Consider the following 24,096-nt stretch of genomic DNA (forward strand, 5'->3'; position numbering starts at 1 on the left):
GGCGACCAGGGAGGCAAAGGCCAAGACGTCGGCCTCTTTTGACCCCTTGGCTCCCAGGTAGTCCAACACTCTGAAAATCGCCACTTCTGGACTCTGGACAATCTTCACCTTCAGTACCTCAGACATCACGTCAGCAAACCCCCACCAGAATCCCTCCAGTTTCAGACAAGCCCAAAACACGTGGGCATGGTTCGCAGGCCCCCCTGTGCACTGCTCATACCTATCCTCTACCCCCTCAAAGAACCTGCTCATTCTGGCCACCGTTACATGAGCCCTATGGACTACTTTAAATTTAATGTGGCCAAGCCTAGCACACAAGAGGAGGGGTTCACTCTCCTCAGAGCCTCCTCCCATAACTCAGCCTCCATCTCCCACTTCCGCTTAACTTCTGCTATTGGGGCACCCTCTCAGTCCATCAATTCCTTATAAATCTCCGACACCCTACCTTCAGCAACTCCTGTTTACAACACTACCTTGTCCTGCAGCCCCGGGGCGGCAGGTCGGCAAAGGACGGCACCTGCTTCCTAACATAATCCCATACTAGTAAGTACTGGAACCCATTCCCGCTGGGCAGCTCATAGTCATCTTCCAGTTCCTTTAGGCTCAAAAATCTGCCCCCCACAAATAAGCCCCCAAACTGTTTGATCCCCGCTCACCACCACCTCCAGAACCCTGCATCCACCCCCATAGGGCAAACCTGTGGTTCCCACAGATCAGTGGGCAAACCGAGGCATCTCCCAATCCCAGGTGCTGCCGCTACTGTCCCCACACCCTCAGGGCCGTCACCACCACCGAGCTCGTGGAGTACCTGGCTGGCGAGAACGACAGACGTGCTGTTAACAGTATCCCTAAGCTAGTGCCCTTACAAGAGGCTGCCTCAAACCGCTCCCACACCGACCCGTCTACCACTGCCCACTTCCTAATCATGGCTATTTGCTGCCCAGTAGTAGTTCATTAAATTGGGCAGAGCCAGCTAACTCCCCTGACACATCCCCGCTGCAGCAGCACCGGGGGTATTTCTCCGCTCAAACAAACCCTCAAATCAGGACGTTAACGTTTCTTAAAAAAGCCATTGGGATAAAAATTGAGAGGTTCTGAAAAACGAATAGGGACCTCGGAAGCAGCGTCATTTTCACGGTTTGCACCCGCCCCACAAGCAACAGCTGGAGCGAGCACAACCTACCTCTTAAAATCCTCCTTCATCTGCTCAACCAACCGCACCTGGTTCAATTTGTGCATATGTTCCTATGCCTGCAACACCCGAATGCCTAGGTATCTAATGTTCATCCCCACCACTTAAAAACGGCAGCTGGCCCAGCCTCCCCTACTGTCCTCTTGCTTGTTTCAAACACGAGCTTTGTTTTAAACACGAGCTTTCGGAGCACTGCTCCTTCCTCATTCATACACTGCCCCTCTGGCCCTCCGCAGCTGCCTCAATACCATCCCTGTGGACACCAACCCTACCTCCATCTGGAGTTTCGGCCTCTCCTTCAACAAGCTTGTCTCCCGAGCCCGCGAGTATCTCCTATCTACCCGCAGGATCTCCTATCTACTCGCAGGATATCCTCCACCAGCCTAGCCATCTCTGCCTGCTCCATCCTGTCCCTGTTCGCCCGAATCGATATCAACTCGTCCCTGACCACTGCCTTAAGGTGGTCTACTTCCAAGTCCACCTAGTGGGACTTGTGGTCACAATCGCTGAGCACCCTAAGTCGACCATCCCCACCAGCAAAGTCTTATCCACCATAAAGTAATCAATCCGCGAGTACACCCTGTGCACATGGGAAGAGTACAAAAATTACTTCGCCCTCAGCCTGCTACACCTCCACGATTCCACACACCACCCCCCCCCCCCCCCCCCCCCCCCCCAGAGCTCTATGAACCCCTTTAACTCTTTAGCCACTGCCGACCGCGGACCCGACCGATCCAATCTCGATCGATGACCGTATTAAAGTTCCCCCCATAATCAACAGGTGCGAGCCCAGGACCGGGATCTTCCCCAAAGCCTGTTTCGTAAATCTGACATCATCCCAATTAGGGGCATAAACATTCATCAAGGCCCCTCCAATGTCCCGCTCACTATCACAAACCTTTGCCTGCCCCCCCCCCGATCAGCCACTATGTTCCATACCTCAAATATTACCCACTCATTTATTAGCACTGCCACTCCCCGCATCTCCAAGTCCAACCCCGAATGAAAAACCTATCCAATCCACCACTTCCTAGCCTAATCTTGTCTCCAATCTTCAAATGCATTTCCTGTAGAAATGCCACATCTGCGTTTAAACTCCTCAGGGGTGCGAACGCATGCAACCTTTTTCCCCCTCACATTCCATGTCACCAGTCTGTCGGGGAGCACGCCGCCCCCCTCGCAATCAACCATACCCCTTCTTGGGCCAGCCCCAGGCTTGCGTACTGCAACCGGACAGACCTGCTCTCGGATGTCTGTCACCAACTCCCTCCTTATTGCACTTCAACTGCCCACCGTCAGCAGTCCCCCCCCCCCCCCCCCCCCCCCCATCTCCTCCCCTGAACAAAGTAACAATCCCATCCCCTCAAACTCTAACCACTAATCGCCCCCGTTGCGCTCCCATGAACTAGCTTGCCGAGCTAGGCTGGCAGCCCCGCCCATGGCACCAAACATCCTACCCCCACAGGCATTCCACCATGGTGTAAAGAACAATAACACTGTAAAGGAGAAAAAAAAAGGTGCACTCACCCACCACCGTCCTCCCACCAAAGAACCCCATGAAATGCTAAACAGCACCTTAGAGAAGAAAAGTTCTCCCCTGGTCATCAAAACAAAAGAACCCAGCACAATATAACAAAAGGGTCAGGGAAACAACATCACCTCACATTCCCTCCAAAGTTCAATGCCCTCCCTCTCCTGCCAGTTCATTGTCTCTCAAGAACTCCATTGCTTCCTCCAGTGTTCCAAAGTGAAATTGGCGGCCGTTGTAGGTCACCCAAAGGCGGGTCAGGTACAGCATTCCAAACTTCACCCCGTTCTCAGTAACACAGTGGTTAGACTTACCACTCAGCGGGAAACAAGGGACTGCTGTGTGCTCTGCTTCACCGAGACATTACTCACCCCTGCCTCACTGGACTGTGCCATACAACCTGAAGGTTTCTCAATACACTGGATGGACCGCACCGCGTCATCAGGCAAAGGGTGAAGGGGTTTGCCTCCTCATCAACTTCCCCTGGTGTTCGGATGTGTCGACCCACTGTTCCCTGAACCTGGAATACCTGACCGTGAAGTGCCGTCCGTACGACGTTCCACGTGAGTTCACTTCAGCCGTTATCACAACGATCTACATCCCACCCCAGGCGGGAATGAAGGCGGCGCTGGTCTGCACACAGTCATGACAGCAGATTACCATGAAGCCTTGTTCATCGTGGCTGGAGACTTTAACCAGGCCAACCTCAAGAGTGTACTGCCAAAATTCCACCAACACACCTCCTGTCCCACCAGGGGTGGCAACACTCTCGATCACTACTAAACAAAAATCGCAATACGTTCAATCCCCCGACTGCATTTTGGAAAATCAGACCATAAAACGGTGCTCCTTCTTCTGGCATACAAACAGAAACTTAAGCATGAGAATCCGGTTGAGAAGATCATGCAGTGCTGGTCCAAGGAAACAGAAGAGCTGCTATGTGACTGCTTGGAGTCAGTGGTCGGGTCCATATATAAACGAGTATGCTACCACCGTCACCAACACTGGGGCTGCTGGTTAGCAGCACGGGTCAATTCCCATACAGGCCTCCCCGAACAGGCGCTGGAAGGTGGTGACTAGGGGCTTTTCACAGTAACTTCATTGAAGCCTACTTGTGACAAGAAGCGATTATTATTATTATTACCATCACAGACTTTATCAGCAATATGTGTGGACGACTGCATGGCAAAGAAAGTAGTGCGCATGTTACCCACCGGAATCCGTGGTTTAATCAGGAGATTGAAGTCCTACTGAAGGACAGGTTGGAGGCGTTCAAGCCAGGCGACACTGACTTATACCAGAAATACATGTATGACCTCCACAAAGTCATCCGGGATGCCAAGAGACAATATCAGACCAACCTAGAGTCACAGACTAGCGTTATACTCTCATCGGTAGTGGCAACATAACATAACATGCTACAAAGCAGAATCTCTGGCAACAGCACACCCCTCCCCAATGAACTCAACGCATTCTATGCTCCGTTCGAGCAGTAAACCATCAAATCATTGCCTTCCCAGATACATCTTCTCATCTGCCTGGTCCATTGCAAGATCTTCTCTTTTTCCAGAAACTGGTGTAGCGTCACCACCATTGTCCTTGATGGCTCATTCGCCTGCGACTTCCTCACAAGCGACCGATCGACCTCCAGGGGCTGGTCGAAGGCCCCCTCCCCATTTGCTTCTCCAACACCGTGGCCACATAAGAGCCTGCGTCCGCGCTCTCAGTGCCCTCTGGCGTCCACACTATCTTTCGTGATTGGGTTGGCTTAGTGAACTTAAAGACAGCGAGGGGTGAGCATATGTTCATGTTTGCTTTTCAGGTGTGGTATTCCAGTTTAAGTAGGAATGTATTGTGGACAATGGCTCTTTCAGAGGCTCGGAAGTTTTGGGGGGCGGAGAAGATCACACGCAGTGCCTTACAAACAGACTAAAACAAGGCTTTTAGATTTGGCAAAAACGTTGCAGTTAACTTTACTTGATAGCATACGAAAAGAACAGATACAACGGTAGCTGAGCATTTAAAATTGCCTGAGATACAGTCTGACTCACTGGACATGGCAAAAATTCAGTTACAGATTAAAGAACTTGAACATGAAAAAGAATTAAAGCAGCTTGAATACGAAATAAGAAAGAATAGCCGTGACAGAACAAAAAGAGAAAGCGATAAAGAGGAAACAGAAAAAGAGAAAGAGATAGTGAGGAAAACGAAAAAGAGGAGAAAGGGAAAAAGAGAGTCTGAACTTCAGAAAATGGCCATAAAGCACGACAGTCAGTTAAAATCGGCAGATGTAAAGGGAAAAGTACAGTTGGAGGACAGTGATGAGGGTAAAGAAAAAGAGCGTCATAGTTGAAGGCTTGGTGGGGATCTACTAAAATATGTCTAAGCATTGCCACAGTTTGATGAGAAAGAGGTAGAAGCCTTTTTCATTTCATTTGAGAAGGTAGCTAAACAAATGAAATGGCCACAGGACATGTGGGTATTACTGATTCAAACAAAGCTGGTAGGTGGAGCCAGTGAAGTGTTTGCATCACTATCAGAGGAGGTATCTGGGATGGATGAGGAAGTGAAAAAAATCCATCTTAGGTGCATATGAACTAGTGCCTGAAGCCTACAGACAAAGGTTTAGAAATTTAAGGAAAGAACCTGGTCAAGCATACATGGAGTTTGAAAGGATCAAACAGAGTGATATTGATAAGTGGATGAGGGCTTTGAAAATAGATCAAATGTCTGAAGCTCTCAGAGAAATTATACTTTTGGAGGAGTTTAAAAATTCAATTCCTGATGCAGTGAGAACTCATGTGGAAGAGCAGAGGGTTAAACTGCGAGGTTAGCAGCAGAAATGGCAGATGATTATGAATAAATCAAAGTTTGTTTTCCGATATCAGTTTCAGCCTGTGAGGGATAGAAACTGGGGAAGAGAAATACTCTAGTGGTAGAGGTAAAGGATATTTGATGGAGATAATGGGAGTGAACCTCAGATTAAAAACGAAATCCAGGAGGGTGGAAGAGAAATGAAAAATTTCACATGTTTCCACTGTAACAAACCAGGCCATGTAAAGTCACAAGTGTTGGTGATCGAAGAAAAGCACTGGGAAGGCTGATGTGATAAAACAGGATATGTCAGTGGGGTTTGTTAAAGTGGTAAAGAAAAGCTCAAGTGAAGCAAAGGAGGTGCAAAAGATTGTACAGCCTGACCAAGAGGCGATTGATAAGAAGGTGCCAGATCACTTTAAAGAATTTACTTGTGTGGGTAAAGTTTATCCAGGTGTACCAGAAGGAGTAGATAAAGAAGTCACAATTTTAAGAGATACAGGAGTTAATCAATCTTTGATGGCAAGAGATGAGGAGTTATGTAGTTTGGGAGGAACACTGCCAGAAAAGGTGGTAATATGTGGAATTCAAGGTGAGAAGAGTAGTGTTCCATTATATAAGGTAAGGTTGGATAGTTCAATGAAGAGTGGTGAAGTGTTAGGAGGGATAATAGAGAAACTATCTTGTCCAGGAATATAGTTTATCTTGGATAATGATACAGGTGGATCGCAGGTGGGAGTAATGCCGACTGTGGTTGATGAGCCAGCGGCAGGACCACTTAAATTGATTAAGAAAAAATTGGTGAGTGAGCAGTCGAAACTTATATTGGATTATGTATCAAATTTTAGGAAACGATTAAACAGAGCAGGGGAATTGGCAACACAACATTTAACGGTCGCACAACATGTGATGAAACGGGTAGCGGACAAGAAAGCAAATGTTCCTAATTTTGCCAGAGGAGAAGTTTTAGTATTGTTACCAGTGGTAGGTGAACCTTTAAAACCAGGTTTTGTAGACCTTATCAGATTGAAAGGAAATTAAGTAAGGTGAATTATGTGGTAAAAACACCAGATAGAAGGAAGACTCACCAAGTGTGTCATGTGAATATGCTTAAAAAGTACTTTGAAAGGGAAGGAGAGCAAAAGGAGGGGGTTAACTGGATTCATAGAATAAGCATTGTTTTTGCTTAAAAATACTTGATCTCTGTTCCAGCACACCTGTAAAGTGGGCCCTTGTTCCCCATAACCAAGATCTATTAAAAGTTGTTTGTTGGTCAGGTGAACTCCATGATATACTTCTAAACCCTGGCCCATAATACCGTCATAAGTTCCTTTTAAATTTCCGATACCTTATCGTCCCTTCCCCAGCCGCACCCTGTTTCTAGAAACTACCTTGTCCTGTATCCCCTTAAGGAGCGGAAAGCTAAAAACCTGCCTTCGCACAAAATCCCTTACCTGGAGATATCGGAACCCATTCCCTCCCGGCAATTCAAACTTCACTTCAAGATCCTCCAGACCGGGAAAGCTCCCATCAATAAACAGATTTCCAGCCTCTCAATACCCGCTCTCTGCCACCTCAACCCCCATCCCCGGCACAAACCGGTGATTACCACAGATTGGAACCCACACCAACGCTCTCTCTACTCCCATATGCTTCCACCATTGCCCCCAGGCTCTCAGGGCCGCCACTACCACTGGGCTTGTGGAGTACCGGGCCACAAAAACGGCTGGGGTGCCGTTACGAATGCCCCTAAACGTGTGCCCTTACATAATGCCGCCTCCACCCTCTCCCACACCAACCCCTCCCCAACTACCCACTTCCTAATCATGGCTATATAGACCTTTGTAATAAAAATAGGGAGACACTGAAAAACAAACAAAATATCTTGGGAGAAGCGTCATCTTTACAGTCTGTACCCTCCCCGCCAGTGACAACGGGAGCATGTCCCACCTCCGGACGTCCTCCTTAATTTGTTCCACTAATCAGCCCAGATTTAATTTGTGTAGCTGCTCCCATCTCCGTGCCACCTGAATACCCAGGTAACGAAAAGTACCTCCCACCACCTTAAACGGCAACTCCTCCAGCCTCCACTCCTGCCTCCTCGCTTGGATCACACAAACCTCACTTTTACACACATTCAATTTGTACCCCGAGAACCGGCCAAATTCCCCAAAGTTCCACATAATCTCCCCCAATGAGTCAGAAATATATACGAGTAGGTCGTCTGCATATATTTATTCCACCAGCCTCCCGACTAGCCCCTTCCAATCCATTGGCGCTCTCAGTACCATCGCCAATGGCTCTACAACCAAGGCAAACAACAGTGGGGAGAGGGACATCCTTGCCTCGACGCCAGGTACAATCTAAAATAGTCCAAGCTCATCTGGTTCGTCCGTTCGCCCACCACTGGTGCCTGGTACAGCAACCGAACCCAGTCAATGAAGCTCTGCCCAAACCCGAACCATCCCAGGACCTCCCACAGATATTTCCATTCCACCGGGTCGAGGCCTTCTCTGCGTCCATAGCAACCTGCAACTCCGCCTCCCTCCCCTCGGAGGGCATCATGATCATATTCAGGAACCTTGTAACATCGGCCTTAACTGCCTACCCTTAACAAACCCCGTCTGGTCTTCCCCTATCATCCCCCTAACACAGTCCGTTATCCTCGAGGCCAGGATTTTCGCCAGCAGTTTGGCATTAATATTTAAAAGGGAGATTTGTCTGTATGACCGACATTGCTCTGGGTACATTTCTCCCTTCAGGATCAATGAAATCGAGGCCTGTGACATTGAACATAAGAACATAAGAAATAGGAGCAGGAGTAGGCCATCTGGCCCCTCGAGCCTGCTCCGCCATTCAATGAGATCATGGACTCATGTGGACTCAGCTCCACTTTCCGGCCCAAACACCATAACCCTTAATCCCTTTATTCTTCAAAAAACTATCTATCTTTACCTTAAAAACATGTAATGAAGGAGCCTCAACTGCTTCACTGGGCAAGGAATTCCATAGATTCACAACCCTTTGGGTGAAGAAGTTCCTCCCAAACTCAGTCCTAAATCTACTTCCCCTTATTTTGAGGCTATGTCCCCTAGTTCTGCTTTCACCCGCCAGTGGAAACAACCTGCCCGCATCTATCCGATCTATTCCCTTCATAATTTTAAATGTTTCTATAAGATCCCCCCTCATCCTTCTAAATTCCAACGAGTACAGTCCCAGTCTACTCAACCTCTCCTCATAATCCAACCCCTTCAGCTCTGGGATTAACCTAGTGAATCTCCTCTGCACACCCTCCAGTGCCAGTACGTCCTTTCTCAAGTAAGGAGACCAAAACTGAACACAATACTCCAGGTGTGGCCTCACTAACACCTTATACAATTGCAACATAACCTCCCTAGTCTTAAACTCCATCCCTCTAGCAATGAAGGACAAAATTCCATTTGCCTTCTTAATCACCTGTTAACCAACCTTCTGTGACTCACGCACTAGCACACCCAAGTCTCTCTGCACAGCGGCATGCTTTAATATTTTATCGTTTAAATAATAATCCCGTTTGCTGTTATTCCTACCAAAATGGATAACCTCACATTTGTCAACATTGTATTCCATCTGCCGGACCCTAGCCCATTCACTTAACCTATCCAAATCCCTCTGCAGACTTCCAGTATCCTCTGCACTTTTCGCTTTACCACTCACCTTAGTTTCATCTGCAAACTTGGACACATTGCCCTTGGTCCCCAACTCCAAATCATCCATGTAAATTGTGAACAATTGTGGGCCCAACACGGGCCCCCCACATTGTTCTTCCCCCAACATTGTTGGGGGAAGAACACCCCGCTCCCGTGCCTCATTAAATGCCCTCACCAGCAGCAGGCCCAGCATCCCAGAGAACGTCCTGTAAAATTCCACTGTGCAGCCGTACGGTCCCGGTGCCTTGCCCGACTGCATAGCCTCCAATCGGTCTATATTTCTTCAATCCCGATTGAGGCTCCCAGTCCCTCCACAAAACCTTCCTCTACTTTTGGAAACCTGGAGTATCTCCCTAACCAACCTATCCATCACTGCCCATTTCACCTCCCCCCTAACCACCGCCTTCAGCGCTTCCCACACCGTTGCTGCCGAAACCTCCCCCATATCATTTATCTCCAAATAATTCTGGATGGCCTCCCCCACCCGTCCGCACCCCCCATCATCCGCTAACAGTTCTACATCCAAACTCCATTGCGGGCACTGACCCCCCCGCCCCCCCCCCCTCCTTGCTCCCTCACAAGTCCACCCAGTGTGGGGCATGGTCTGACACAACAATCGCTGACTACTCGGCCTCCACCACCCCCACCAGCAAAGCCTTGTTCAAAACAAAAAAAATTAATCCGGGGTACACTTTGTGAACCTGGGGTTAAAAAAAAAAGAGAACTCCTTTGCTCTTGGCCGTCCAAATCCCCATCGAGTCTGCACCGGTTCTTGGAAAGAGCATCCTACCCAAGTCCACACCTCCACCCTATCCCCATAACCCAGTACCCCACCCAACACTAAGGGCAATTTAGTATGGCCAATCCACCTGACCTGCACATCTTTGGACTGTGGGAGGAAACCAGAGCACCCGGAGGAAACCCACGCACACACAGAGAGAACGTGTGGACTCCGCACAGACAGTGACCCAAGCTGGGAATTGAACCTGGGACCCTGGAGCTGTGAAGTAATTGTGCTAACCACTATGCTACCGTGCTGCAGAATGTTTGAGGTGAGGAACGCCGTCAGTGTCCCTGCTGATTTCACCTGTGGGAAGGGCACCCATCTCCAGCTCATCAGGAACCACGTTAGGGAACTGGAGCTGGATGAACTTCAGATCATTCAGGAGGCAGAGGTGGTCATAGACAGAAGGTTCAGGGATGTAGTTACCCCGAAGAATGAAGACAGATGGGTGACGGTGAGAGGGGCTGGGAGGAAGCAGTCAGTACAGGGATCCCCTGTGGTCGTTCCCCTTAGTAACAAGTATACCCCTTTGGATACTGTTTGGGGGGGGGGGGGGGGGGGGGGAGAGACGACGACTTACCAGGGATAAGCCATGGTGTACAGGTCTCTGGCACAGAGTCTGTCCCTGTTGCTCAGAAGGGAAGGGGGGGGGGGAAAGAGGAGTAGAGCATTAGTCATTGGAGACCCCATAGTTAGGGGGGATAGATAGGAGTTTCTGTGGGAACGAGAGAGACTCGCGGTTGGTGTGTTGCCTCCCAGGTGCCAGGGCCCGTGATGTCACGGATTGTGTTTTCGGGATCCTCAAGGGGGAGGGGGAGCAGCCCCAAGTCGTGGTCCACATAGGCACCAGCGACATAGGTAGGAAAAGGGATGGGGATGTAAGGCAGGAATTCAGGGAGCTAAGGTGGAATCTTAGAGCTAGAACAAACATTAGAGTTATTATCTCTGGGTTGTTACCTGTGCTAGCGAGACAAGGAATAGGGAGAGAGAGCAGTTGAACACGTGGCTACAGGGATTGTGCAGGAGGGAGGGTTTCAGATACCTCGATAATTGGGGCTCATTCTGGTGTAGGTGTGACCTCTACAAAAGGGATGGTCTGCACCTGGACCAGAGGGGTACCAATATCCTGGGGGGAAATTTGCTAATGCTCTTCGGGATGGTTTAAACTAATTCAGCAGGGGGTTGGGAACTGAATTGTAGATCCAGTATACAGGAGGTTGAGAGTAGTGAGGTCATGAGTAAGGTTTCAAGGTTGCAGGAGTGTACCAGCAGGCAGGAAGGTGGTTTAAAGTGTGTCTACTTCACCGCCAGGAGCATCCGGAATAAGGGAGTGAACTTGCAGCATGGGTTAGTACCTGTGATTTCGATGTTGTGGCCATTTCGGAGACATGGATAGAGCAGGGACAGGAATGATTGTTGCAGGTTCCGGGGTTTAGATATTTCAGTAAGCTCAGGAAAGGTGGTAAAAGAGGGGGAAGGGTGGCATTGTTAGTCAAGGACAGTATTACAGTGGCAGAAAGGACATTTGATGAGGAGTCGTCTACTGAGGTAGCATAGACTGAGGTTAGAAACAGGAAAGGAGGTGTCACCCTCTTGGGAGTTTTCTATAGGCCTCCGGATAGTTCCAGAGATGTAGAGGAAAGGATTGCAAAGATGATTCTGGATAGGAGCGAAAGTAACAGGGTAGGTGTTATGGGGATTTTAACTTTCCAAATATTGACTGGAAATGCTATAGTTCGAGTAATTTAGATGTACAATGTGTGCAGGAGAGTTTCCTGACACAGTATGTAGATAGGCCAACAAGAGGCGAGGCCACATTGGATTTGGTACTGGGTAATGAACCAGGACCGGTGTTAGATTTGGAGGTAGGTGAGCACTTTGGTGATAGTGACCACAATTCAATTACGTTTACTTTAGTGATGGAAAGGGATAGGTATATACCGCAAGGCAAGAGTCATATCTGGGGGAAAGGCAATTATGATGCGATGAGGCAAGACTTAGGAGGGGTTGGGCACAATTGAAATGTGGAGTTTGTTCAAGGAACAGCTACTGCGTGTTCTTGATAAGATGTACCCGTCAGACAGGAAGGAAGTGGTCGAGCAAGGGAACCGTGGTTTACTAAAGTAGTTGAACCACTTGTCAAGAGGAAGAAGGACACTTACGTAAAGAGGAGACGTGAAGGTTCAGTTAGGGTGCTCGAGAGTTACAAGTTCGCTAGGAAGGAACTGAAGAGAGAGCTAAGTTTCTGTGCTGTACTGTTCTATGTTATGTTAAGAGCCAGGAGGGGACATGAGTAGTCTTCGGCAGGTAGGATCAAGGATAACCATAAAGCTTTCTATAGGTATGTCAGGAATAAAAGAATGACTAGAGTAAGAGTAAGGCCAGTCAAGGACAGTAGTGAGAAGTTGTGCGTGGAGTCCGAGGAGATAGGAGAGGTGCTAACAGGAAAAAGACAATGTTGTCGAGGAGAATACTGAGATACAGACTACTAGACTAGAAGGGCTTGAGGTTCATGAGGAGGTGTTAGCAATTCTGGAAAGTGTGAAAATAGATAAGTCCCCTGGACCAATGGGATTTATCCTAGGATTCTCTGGGAAACTAGGGAGGAGATTGATGAGCCTTTGGCTTTGATCTTTATGTCATCATTGTCTACAGGAATAGTGCCAGAAGACTGGAGGATAGCAAATGCTGTCCCCTCGTTCACGAAGGGGAGTAAGAGACAACCCCGGTAACTATAGACCAGTGAGCCTTACTTCTGTTGTGGGCAAAGTCTTGGAAAAGTTCATAAGAGATAGGATTGATAATCATCTAGAACGGAATAATTTGATTAGAGATAGTCAACACGGTTTTGTGAAGGGTAGGTCGTGCCTCACAAACCTTATTGAGTTCTTTGAGAAGGTGACCAAACAGGTGGACGAGGGTAAAGCAGCTGGTGTGGTGCATACGGATTTCAGTAAAGCGTTTGATAAGGTTCCCCACGGTAAGCTATTGCAGAAAATACGGAGTCATGGGATTCAGGGTGATTTAACAGTTTGGATCAGAAATTGGCTAGTTGTCATTTTTATAAATGACCTGGATGAGGGCGTAAAAGAATGGGTGAGTAAATTTGCAGATGACACTAAAGTCGGTGGAGTTGTGGACAGTGCAGAAGGATGTTACAAGTTACAGAGGGACATAGATAAGCTGCAGAGCTGGGCTGAGAGGTTGCAAATGGAGTTTAATGCAGAAAAGTGTGAGGTGATTCATTTTGGAAGGAGTAACAGGAATAGAGAGTTCTGGGCTAATGGTAAGATTCTTGGTAGCGTGGATGAGCAGAGAGATCTCGGTGTCCATGTACATAGATCCCTGAAAGTTGCCACCCAGGTTGATAGGGTTGTTAAGAAGGCGTACGGTGTGTTAGCTTTTATTGGTAGAGGAATTGAGTTTCGGAGCCATGAGGTCATGTTGCAGCTATACAAAACTCTGGTGCGGCCGCATTTGGAGTATTGCGTGCAGTTCTGGTCGTCGCATTATAGGAAGGATGTGGAAGAATTGGAAAGGGTGCAGAGGATATTTACCAGGATGTTGCCTGGTATGGAGGAAAGATCTAATGAGGAAAGGCTGAGGGACCTGAGGCTGTTTCCGTTAGAGAGAAGAGGGTTAAGAGGTGACTTAATTGAGGCATACAAGATGATCAGAGGATTAGATAGGGTGGACAGTGAGAGCCTTTTTCCTCGGATGGTGATGTCCAGCACGAGGGGACATAGCTTTAAATTGAGGGGAGATAGATATTGGACAGATGTCAGAGGTAGGTTCTTTACTCAGAGAGTAGTAAGGGCGTGGAATGCCCTGCCTGCAACAGTAGTGGACTCTCCAACATTAAGGGCATTTAAATGGTCATTGGATAAACATATGGATGATAAGGGAATAGTGTAGATGGGCTTTAGAGTGGTTGCACAGGTCGGCACAAAATCGAGGGCCGAAGGGCCTGTACTGCGCTGAAATATTCTATGTTCTATTAATCGAGATCGCAAATGCAGTACATTTTAATTGCACTGAAAAAGACAACCATAATACATTCATTATATTTTTCAATTAACTTACCCTGTCCCAAACTCTTATTAAAACGTTCATGAATAGTGGAAAATGACTGCAAAGTTCCATCCCGTCCTATATTAACAAAAACAAATGTGAGTTAATTAATTTTTAAAACCAAATTTTATCATGAAAAATGTGAAGTACTACAATGTGGATATGCAGCCATACTTTTAAATTGCTTTACGTAAATAATAGCCAAATTACTTCATCAATCCACCGTATAGCAACAGCGCCCAATTTTATTTATCAAGGAGCATTACAAAGAGAAGCTTTACTCCAAGCCAAATAAAGATACATCAGTCAAGATTAGCAAAAAGCTTTGTCAAAGAGCCTCTTAAAAGGAGGGAGCGGTAGAGAAGCACAAAGGGCACGCTAAAACTTAGCATGTGGCAGCTGAAGGTATGGCCATCAATCGTGAAGTGACGAAAATCTGTAATGCTCAAAATTACAGAATTAAAGCTGATACCTTGAGAGGGTTATGATAAGAGAAATGAGGCCTTGGTGGGATTGAAAAACAAGAACAAGAGGAGTTGATTAACCAAAATAAAGGCATTGCTTAACCAGAAGCCAATGTCAGACTGTGAGCATGCCAGAAAAATCATTCACACCAGTCTTATGCCAGGCAATGACAATCTCCAATAAGAAAGAATCTAACCATCTTCCCATGACATTCAAGAGTATCATCATTGTTGAATTCCCAGCCAACAACAATCTGGAAGCATCATTGATGAAATATTTAACTGCATCATGCACATAAATACTGTGACCAGAAGAGGTTAGAGGCATTGTATTCTTTGGACAGTCATCCACCTCCTAACTCCCAAAATCTGTCATCCATTTACAAAAAATAAGTGTGCGTGTTACTGAGACAGAATCTTAGGTCAGATGACCACGGTGTAGAATCAGTTTGGGCGGAGCTAAGAAATAGCAAGGTGAGCAAAAATTGGCAGGAGTTATTAATAGGCCACCAAATAATAGTTATAATGTGGGGAATGGTATAAATTAGAAAATTAGAGGTGCATGCAAAAATTGTATACAATAATATTGAGGGATTTTAATCTACGCACAGTTAGCACTAATGCTGTTTAGAACAAATTTGAACTGTCCTTGTTTCTTTCATGTTCATTCATTGAATATTTATTCTCCACATGTATGGTAAAGAAAATAATGCATTAGCAGAAAATTGTCTAATAGACGAATGTCATGAAGATGAGTAATCTTTTGCAATGAGTTTGCAATTCGCCATATAATGTAGATGTATGCACAATAGCTTATACTGGTATGAAAATGAACATTAAGTGAACAGAATTTTCTTTCATGACTTAGAACATAAAGCATACAGTGCAGAAGGAGGCTATTTGGCCCATCGCGTCTGCACTGACCCACTTAAGCCCTCACTTCCACCCTATCCCCATAACCCAATAACCCCTCTGAACCTTTTTGGTCACCAAGTGCAATTTATCATGGCCAATCCACCTAACCTGTGGGGCTGTGGGAGGAACTGGAGCACCCGGAGGAAACCCACACAGACACGGGGAGAACGTGCAGACTCTGCACAGTGACCCAGCAGGGAATCGTACCTGGGACCCCAGCATTGTGAAGCCACAGCGCTATCCACTTGTGATACTGTGCTGTCCATGACATATACATCAATTTTATTTTTCATACATCCCAAAGAGATTTAACCTGATCAAACTAAGGTAACTTTCCACAGAGTGGAGATTTATTTCCACACAGCAACGTAGACAACGGTAGACCAAGCAATGACATAGAAGAAAAATTTGTTCTTACCAGAGCTAAGGATGTTTTTTCCATCAGATCCATGATATTTTATTTTGGTTGGAGGGGCACTGTGTCCAATACGGCATCGTAAAAGGCGACCTCCACCTTCTGGAGCATCAAAAATCCAGACCTGGACGGGAAACATTTATCATAATTTTTAAACAGAGATAAATTACTAAATTATAAGCAAGAATTTCCTCCACAAAAATTCACCAGTTTAAGTCATAGAGATTTACAGCACAGAAAATGTCCTTTGGCCCATCGCATCTGCATTGGTAGGAAACAACCACCTTAGTATTCTAATCCCATTTTCCAGCACTTAGTCCATAGCCTTGGTGTTGCAAGAGCACAATTAAATACTGTTTATATGTTAGAGGGTCTCTGACCTGTTCTGTCGTTTCCTGGCTATTAACCAGGTCAAATAATGCCAAGTTCATGTGAACCGTTGTAATGAATTGCTTCTTTACATAGATTTACATAGAATTTACAGTGCACAAGGAGGCCAGTCGGCCCATCGAGTCTGCACCGGCTCTTGGAAAGAGCACCCTACCCCCTACCCAAGGTCAACACCTCCACCCTATCCCCATAACTCAGTAACCCCACCCAACACTAAGGGCAATTTTGGACACTAAGGACAATTTATCATGGCCAATCTACCTAACCCGCACATCTTTGGACTGTGGGAGGAAACCGGAGCACCCGGAGGAAACCCACGTACACACGGGGAGGATGTGCAGACTGCGCACAGACAGTGGCCCAAGTCGGAATCGAACCTGGGACCCTGGAGCTGTGAAGCAATTGTGCTATCCACAATGCTACCGTGCTGCCCTGTATTCTTGTATAACACAAGCCAATACAGTGTCCAAGATCATGTTTTCACACCTACTGCATGCTTTATGGATTTCCAAATTTCTCCCTGGTAAAGTGAGATCACCCATAACAGCTCCATCTATCCTGACACACATTTGACTGAAAACATCTTGATTCTTGCTTCAATTTTTTTTTCACCTGTTAGTCAATTGCAGACCCTCATCTTTGCCCACATTTTTCATCTATGCACACGCAGACCAGACATTTGCTTAAATATAGGCAGCCAGCTTGAGAGTCAGGCAGTTCAGGGTTCAAGTCCTACTTCAGCACATAACCCAGGCAGTGTTCAGCCAGTATATTAGACCACCCTGTTTCATGCGGCTTCACTAGTCAGGAATGAGGTCTATCTGATGGGGTGTTAAAACAAAATCCCATCTATTATATGAACAGCAGGGGTGTTCTCACTGGAACTGGTCAACATTTTAAGCCCAAAAACAGATCAAGTGGTAATTTATGACTGCTGTTTGTAGAACTTTGCTATGTACAAACAGATTGCTGTATTTCACTAGAATAGTGACGACACTTGAAAGGTACCCAATTGGTCACAAAGTGCTTTGCACCATCTTGATAGCCAAATGCGATAAAAATGGAAGTTCTTTATTTTATCACTTTAATTTTTTACTAGGGCGCCTATTTGACACTTCTCCTGTATTGGTTTAAATTCTTCCTCACTGCCTTATTTTTACTCTCTGCCTTTCCTTCCATAATCCTTCGAACTTGTACAAATGTTCTAGGAATCAGAAGAGTATTTAAGAGTAACCAAAAAAGGGGACTGAGGCATCCACAGTCCAAAGGTAGTAAAAGTTTTACTCTTTGAGAATAGCTCCAAACTGAAGATGTGGCATACTTATGGGTGGTCCCTACAGAAGTCAATAACTTTAAGATGGATGTGTCTTACAAGGAAATTTGTGAACAAGCAAGAAGTAAACCTAAGTACATAACATACAATTAAAGACTATTTTCAGTTAAGAGTACTGGAGTAGAGCATAGAATTCACAGTGCAGAACGAGGCCATTCAGCCCATCAAGTCTGCACCAGCTCGTGGAAAGAACACCCCACTTAATTCCCACAACTCCACCCTATCCCCGTAACCCAATAACCCCACCTAACTTTTTTTGGACACGAAGCGCAATTTAGCATGGCCAATCCACCTAACCTGCACATTGTGGACTGTGGAAAGAAACCAGAGCACCCGGAGGAAACCCACGCAGACACAGGGAGAGCGTGCAGACTCCGCACAGACAGTGACCCAAATCGGGAATCGAACCTAGAACCCTGGCGCTGTGAACTAACCGTGGTAACCACTGTGCTATTTTCTTTATTTCTTTTACTTACAATAAGGTTTGTTTTGCTTAAAGGAGCTGAAATCATGTGGCTTTGTTCTATTAGATAAAATAAGGGGGTTTGGATTTTTCTTTAAAATTCTAGACCATAGCATCAATTCTTAACCAGATCAAATTTGTCTCCAATTGTGGAACCATATTCTAAGCAAGATGTTAAGTTTGGTTCAAAATTTAGATGCGCAAACCTTAAAAAGGAATTAGGTAGCCAAATTTTTTAAAGTTGGAGGGCATGCTAATAAAGTTGCAAGAAAGCAAACAGGGTCTTAGGTTTACTAAATATGGGACAGAGTACAAAATCAAGGATGGAGCAGCATCCAGTTTTTACTACCATGTTTTAGAAAAGCTGCTAAGTCCATGAGAAGGTGCAGAAGGAGGTTAGCAAGATGATACCAACATTTATGACATTAGCTATGGTGACAAGAAATTAGAAAGAAATCGGACAGTGTTCGAAATTATTATCCTAGGGGTTGCCATTGATCAGAAATTGATTTGGACGAACAATATTAATACTGTGGCTACCAGGGCAGGTCAAAGTCAAGGAAGCCTACGCCGAGTAACTCACCTCCTGACCTCTCCCCAGAGCCTGTTCACTATATAAGGCATTAGTCAGGAGTGTATTGGAATAATCTCCACTTACCTGGATGAATGCAGCTCCAACAACACTCAAGAAGCTCAACACTATCCAAGATAATGTAGCCTGCTTGATTACTCCCCCTTCCACAAACATTCAAACCTTCTACCATCGATGAACAGTGGCAGCCATGTGTACCATCTACGAGATGCACTGCAGTAACTCACCAAGATTCCTTAGACAGCACCTTCCAAACCCGTGACCACTACCATCTAGAAGTACAAGAGCAACAGATACCTGGAGGGTCCCCTCAAAGTCATTCAACACCCGGACGTTGAAATATATTGCCATTCCTTCACGGTCACAAAATCCTGAAACTCCCTCCCAAACAGCCTTGTGGGTGTACCTACACCTCAGGGAATACAGCGGTTGAAGAAGACAGCTCACCACCACCTTCTGAAGGGTAACTAAGGATGGGCATTAAATGCTGGTCTAACGAGTGACGCCCACATCCAGTAAAATGAATATTTTAAAAACATAAGAGCTGCTTAAATGGGAAAAATTGTTGTCCCTGGTTCACGAGGGGACACCTAAAAGCATTAATTTAAGTTCAACAGCAAAATAAATGGAGAGAATTTATGAGTTTATTTTTAAAGTAGCGCAGTGTTAAAATATGGAATTACCTAGCAAAAATGATGAAAGCGAATAAGAGACATCTTTTAAAAATTAGCTGGATAAATAATTGAAAAACAAAAAAAGGCTTCATCAAATCTGCAGACGACACAAAAATAGGTGGGACAGTAAGTTGCAAGGAGGAAAGAAGAACTTCCAAATGGATATAGATAGGTAAAGAGTGGGCCAAAATTTGGCATATGGAGTTAAACTTGGATAAGTGAGGTCATGCATTTTAGTCGTAAAAATGAGACGGCAACACATTATCTAAATGAGGAGAGACCTCAGGGTGCTCCATTGCGGAGCGATCTGGGGGTCCCTCATTCATGAGTCACAGAAAATTAGCATGCAAGTACAGCAAATAAAGAAAGTGAATTGAATGTTGGCATTTATAACTAAAGGAATAGAGTATAAAGGAAGGAAGTGTTGTTGCAACTACACAAGGCATTGGTGAGACCACACGTGAATATTGTGCACAGTATTGGTCCCCTTATTTGAGAAGAGATTTAGTAGCATTGGAGGCAGTTCAGTAGATTCACTGGGTTCATTCCAGAGGTGAGGGATTTGTTGGATGAAGAGATATTGAGCAGTTTAGGTCTATACTTTCCAGAGTTCAGAAGAATGAGGGGAGATCAAATTGAGTTATACAAGATTATAAAAGGTATGGATAAAGTAGATGCGGAGTGGATGCTTCCTCGTGTGGGGCATTCTAGAATTAAAGATCCTAGTCTTAGGGTAACGGGTAGGAAATTTAAAACAGAGTTCAGGAGAAACCATTTCTCCCAAATGGTTGCGAATCTGTGGAATCCGTTACCCCCGTATGCGGCGGATGCTGGGACAGAAAGTAAACTTGAGGAGTCAGGCAGATTTTTGGGTTGAAGGATTATGGAGAATGGACAGGGCGGTGGTGGAGTTAAGGCCAGGATTATATCAGCCATGATCGACTGGCGGAGCAAACACAAAGGGCCAAATAGCCTAATTCTTCTCCTATATCTTATGAACTTATGAAAAGGATAGTAAAATGAGGCTAAGTGGATTACAAAGCAATCAGATCGGCATAATGGCCTCATTCTTTGCTGTCATATTTTTATTATTCTGTGAATCATGGAAGAGAAACAAAATTGTTGAGGGGAAGTAGATAGTTCAAGATTTGATCATTCTTTTCTTTTTCAAAGTTTGGTCCGGAGGTTTAAATGCAAAAACTGCAACATGCTGTTTCCTGCAGTGCTACCCACAGGTCAGAAATTAGTCAAATTCAAAATTACGGTACCACCTAATGGCCAGAGTAGAGGCCTACAACTGCCATACAACATTTCCGATTGATTCGATTTATTGTCACATGTACCGAAGTACAGTGAAAAGTATCTTTCTGGGGCCGAGGGAACGTACACAGTACATACATAGTAGTGCCATGTTAGCGTACCTTTAAGAAATGGGTGTTTATAAATGGGTATGTATATAAATATCTCTAGTGAGAGTACCTTTAAGGAATGGGTGTTCACTACTGCAGTGATGTCAGAGAGTGGGTGGAGGTGGGCTGTCTGTCAGCTTTTTACTTTCGTTTTTGAGCAGGCTACTATAGAGAGAGTTTATGGTTTTGTTTTCAGTGTTGGAGCTGAAGCCAGACAGAGCAGGTGTACTGTTGATCTATCTGTCATGAAAAGACTATCTCTTGATCATTTGGTGAATTCTGAATTATAATGTTCTCAGTAGTGAATGTAAACCCAATGTGCTTCTGTTAAAAGGTGTTTCTTTTGTCTTCTGGATGTTGTTTGGGAAGTTATTAAGGATTACTTAGTGTTGCATTCTTTGGGGGCTGTATTTGAATTAATGGTTGCTAAGATGTTCACTCTATGTTTTAAAAAGGTTAACTTGAATTCATAGAATAAACATTGTTTTTCTTTAAAAATACTTTTCCATTTCTGCTGTACCACACCTGTAGAGTGGGCCGTGAGCTCCCTATACCACAATCTATTAAAAGGTGGGGGTCAGGTGACCTCCATGATACACTTTGGGGTTCTCTAAATCCTGGCCCATAACAGTAGACATAGAGAATAATCAATAGAGAACATTGACAAATGGTACATCGACAAACAGTGACCGGTTACCGAGTTATAACAACAAAATGAATTTTAATGTTTTAACATGAGAGCACGAAGAACAGTTGGAGACAAAGCAGAATCCAAGAGTGGACCCGAGAGAAAATAAATGGAACATCTGAAGAAAAATTAAGATCTGAGGATGAACCTAAAGAGAGGGAGAGGAGAATTTGGGAGTTAAAGTCAGTCCTGAGAGTGGAAATGTGGGAGCAGAATCAAGAGCTCAAGTTAAAATTCAGGGGGAAAAAAAATCAAAGCGTGTTGAAGAGAGTTTCCCTGAGGCAAATGCACTTGCAATAAATATTATGTAATCCATATATACTTTGATATAAATCTATATAAATATATTCACAACTATGAGATGTTTGCAAGGCATCAGGGAACTTAGCTAACTAGCTTGACTACAATCCTTATACAGGCTGTTTCACCAGAAGCAACCAGAACAAGGCATACTCAGCAAGAATGTTCCTAATCAGCAGTCCTTGGGCAGATGGTTTTGTGGAATGCTGACAATGATAAACAGTCTACAACGAGATTAAGATAATGGAACTAGAATTACATAAAGGCCTAATATTCAATACGAGGGTCTGGAAGACAATGAATATCCTCCCTTAATGCCTACGAGATGATCACACAGTTCCTTGCTGGCCAGTAACTAATTTCATTCGTTCCAAAGATCAATATGTGTAATCTATAATCACTATGATTGGATTGTGCCAGCCGGGATGGGTTGAGTAATTGTTCAAAATGGTATAAAGATCAATGATTTTCTTTGTTCGTGGATAACTATCTGGATCGCCCAGAGACTTGCTCCCTGCCGGTGTAACTTCAATAAGCTGTTCGAAAACAAAGAGCAACACCACAGGACTGAAGGTAGAAAATTAGGTGGTGAGTATTCCAGTTTTATTTTTGCCCTTTAAGCTAGGGATGTGTCAACCTCAGAGTTAACAATCAGTATGTATTACTTTATTAAATTAATAAACAAAGCAATCTAAAGAATTAAAATAATCCATATAACAATAATTTTAACAAATTAAAGTAAACAGTTTAGATAGACAGACAAGACGGATAGTGTACTGTAGCTGCAGCATGTGGAAACTTCTGGACAGCATTGCCCGGAGAACTAGATCTACAGTAAGGTCTGCAATTCGAGGAATTTAGGCTCAGAGTTGTTGGGCTGGAGTCAGAGCTGCAGACATTGCAGGCCCATATGGTAGGGGAAGGGAAAGAGAAAATGCTGGAAAATCTCAGCAACCCTGGCAGCATCTGTAGGGAGAGAAAAGAGCTAACGTTTCGAGTCCGATGACTCTTTGTCAAAGCTGTCAGCTTTGACAAAGAGGCATCGGACTCGAAACGTTAGCTCTTTTCTCTCCCTAAAGGTGCTGCCAGACTTGCTGAGATTTTCCAGCATTTTCCCCTTCGTTTCAGATTCCAGCATCCGCAGTAATTTGCTTTTATGGTAGGGGAAGGGGGTGGGGGCATGGGGAGCATGGAACACTTTGTTCCAGGAGGCATTCACACTAGGTGGAGCTGGTTGATGGTCAGGGATAGGAGAATATGGCTGCAAGTCAGGTGAATGTGGGGTCCAGGGTGTCGTGATTAAGAAACAGCCTTTTCCCAACAGGTACCAGATAATTGATGATTATGTGGAGGAGAACAAGGACTGCAGGGTGCTTGGGTAAACTAATCATAGAACCATGATTCAAGAGCTCATTCAAGTAGGAACAGTGAAGGAATGCTGTAGTGATAGGGGAAGAATAGTCAGGGAAGCAAAACTGTTCTCAGCAGCTGAGGCCAGGAGTTCTGATGGCTGTGCTGTTTTCCAAGTGACAGGACTAGAGCTCTCTCTTCATGGCTGGGGAAGATTGGAGAATGAGGAAGATTCAATTGATAAGATCCATTTAGGGCATAGTAGGGCTATAAATGAGGGTCTGTGGATCGGGTTTGGGGAACTGGTTTCTGAAGTAATAAAGCAGAATCCCATGGTAATAATCTTTAGATAACTACCTGAGCTACACACCAATTGTGATAGGGTCAAGCAGGTAAGAGAATTAAATGAGTGGGTCGAAAACTGGCGTGGCAAGAAAGACCTTTTGTTCATGGGACACTGGCACCAATACTGGCTAAGAGGGATCTTTTCCATTTGTATAGGCTCCACCTAAATCAGATCTTGAAGAATTATGTAACTGGGACAGTTGACCAGACTTTAAACTAAAAGCAAGAGGGGGGAGTGACAAAGAGAAATATAGAAATCTAATCACAAAACTCAAGACAAGAGAGCAGTGTAGCAATCAACAGAGTGGACAAAATTGGACAGAGAGGTAAATGATAATAGTCACCAACGAATAAGTCAATGCAAAGATTGGTGGTTTAAAGACAAGACAAACATTATTTATCTGAATGCCCAAGGCACTCGGAATGAGATGTGAATGTAAATAATCTTTATTGTCACAAGTAGGCTTACATTAACACTGCAATTAAGTTACTGTGAAAAGCCCCCAGTCGCCACATTCTGGCGCCTGTCTGGGTACACAGAGGGAGAATTCAGAATTCTCAGCTGGTACAGGAATTGAACCCGCGCTGCTGGCTTTGTTCTGCATTACAAACCAGCTGTATAGCCTACTGAGCTAAACCTGATCAATAAACTAGTGGCAAAAATAGATTTTTTTTAGATC

The 24,096-nt window shown here is 45.1% G+C and overlaps 1 protein-coding gene across 2 annotated transcripts in view; it reads right to left on the reverse strand.

Moving 5' to 3' along the window:
• wdr36 (WD repeat domain 36) overlaps positions 1-24,096 on the reverse strand; it is a 183,264-nt gene that overhangs the window by 85,026 nt on the left and 74,142 nt on the right. For both annotated transcript variants that reach the window (XM_038805121.1, XM_038805120.1), the window contains exons 9-10: positions 15,876-15,996; positions 14,091-14,156 (exon numbers count right to left, since the gene is read on the reverse strand). In XM_038805121.1, coding sequence (XP_038661049.1) covers positions 14,091-14,156; positions 15,876-15,996 — 187 coding nt within the window. The remainder of the gene's footprint in view (positions 1-14,090; positions 14,157-15,875; positions 15,997-24,096) is intronic.

The sequence above is a fragment of the Scyliorhinus canicula genome, chromosome 8 (genome assembly GCF_902713615.1).
Source record: "Scyliorhinus canicula chromosome 8, sScyCan1.1, whole genome shotgun sequence".
Lineage (NCBI taxonomy): Eukaryota > Metazoa > Chordata > Chondrichthyes > Carcharhiniformes > Scyliorhinidae > Scyliorhinus > Scyliorhinus canicula.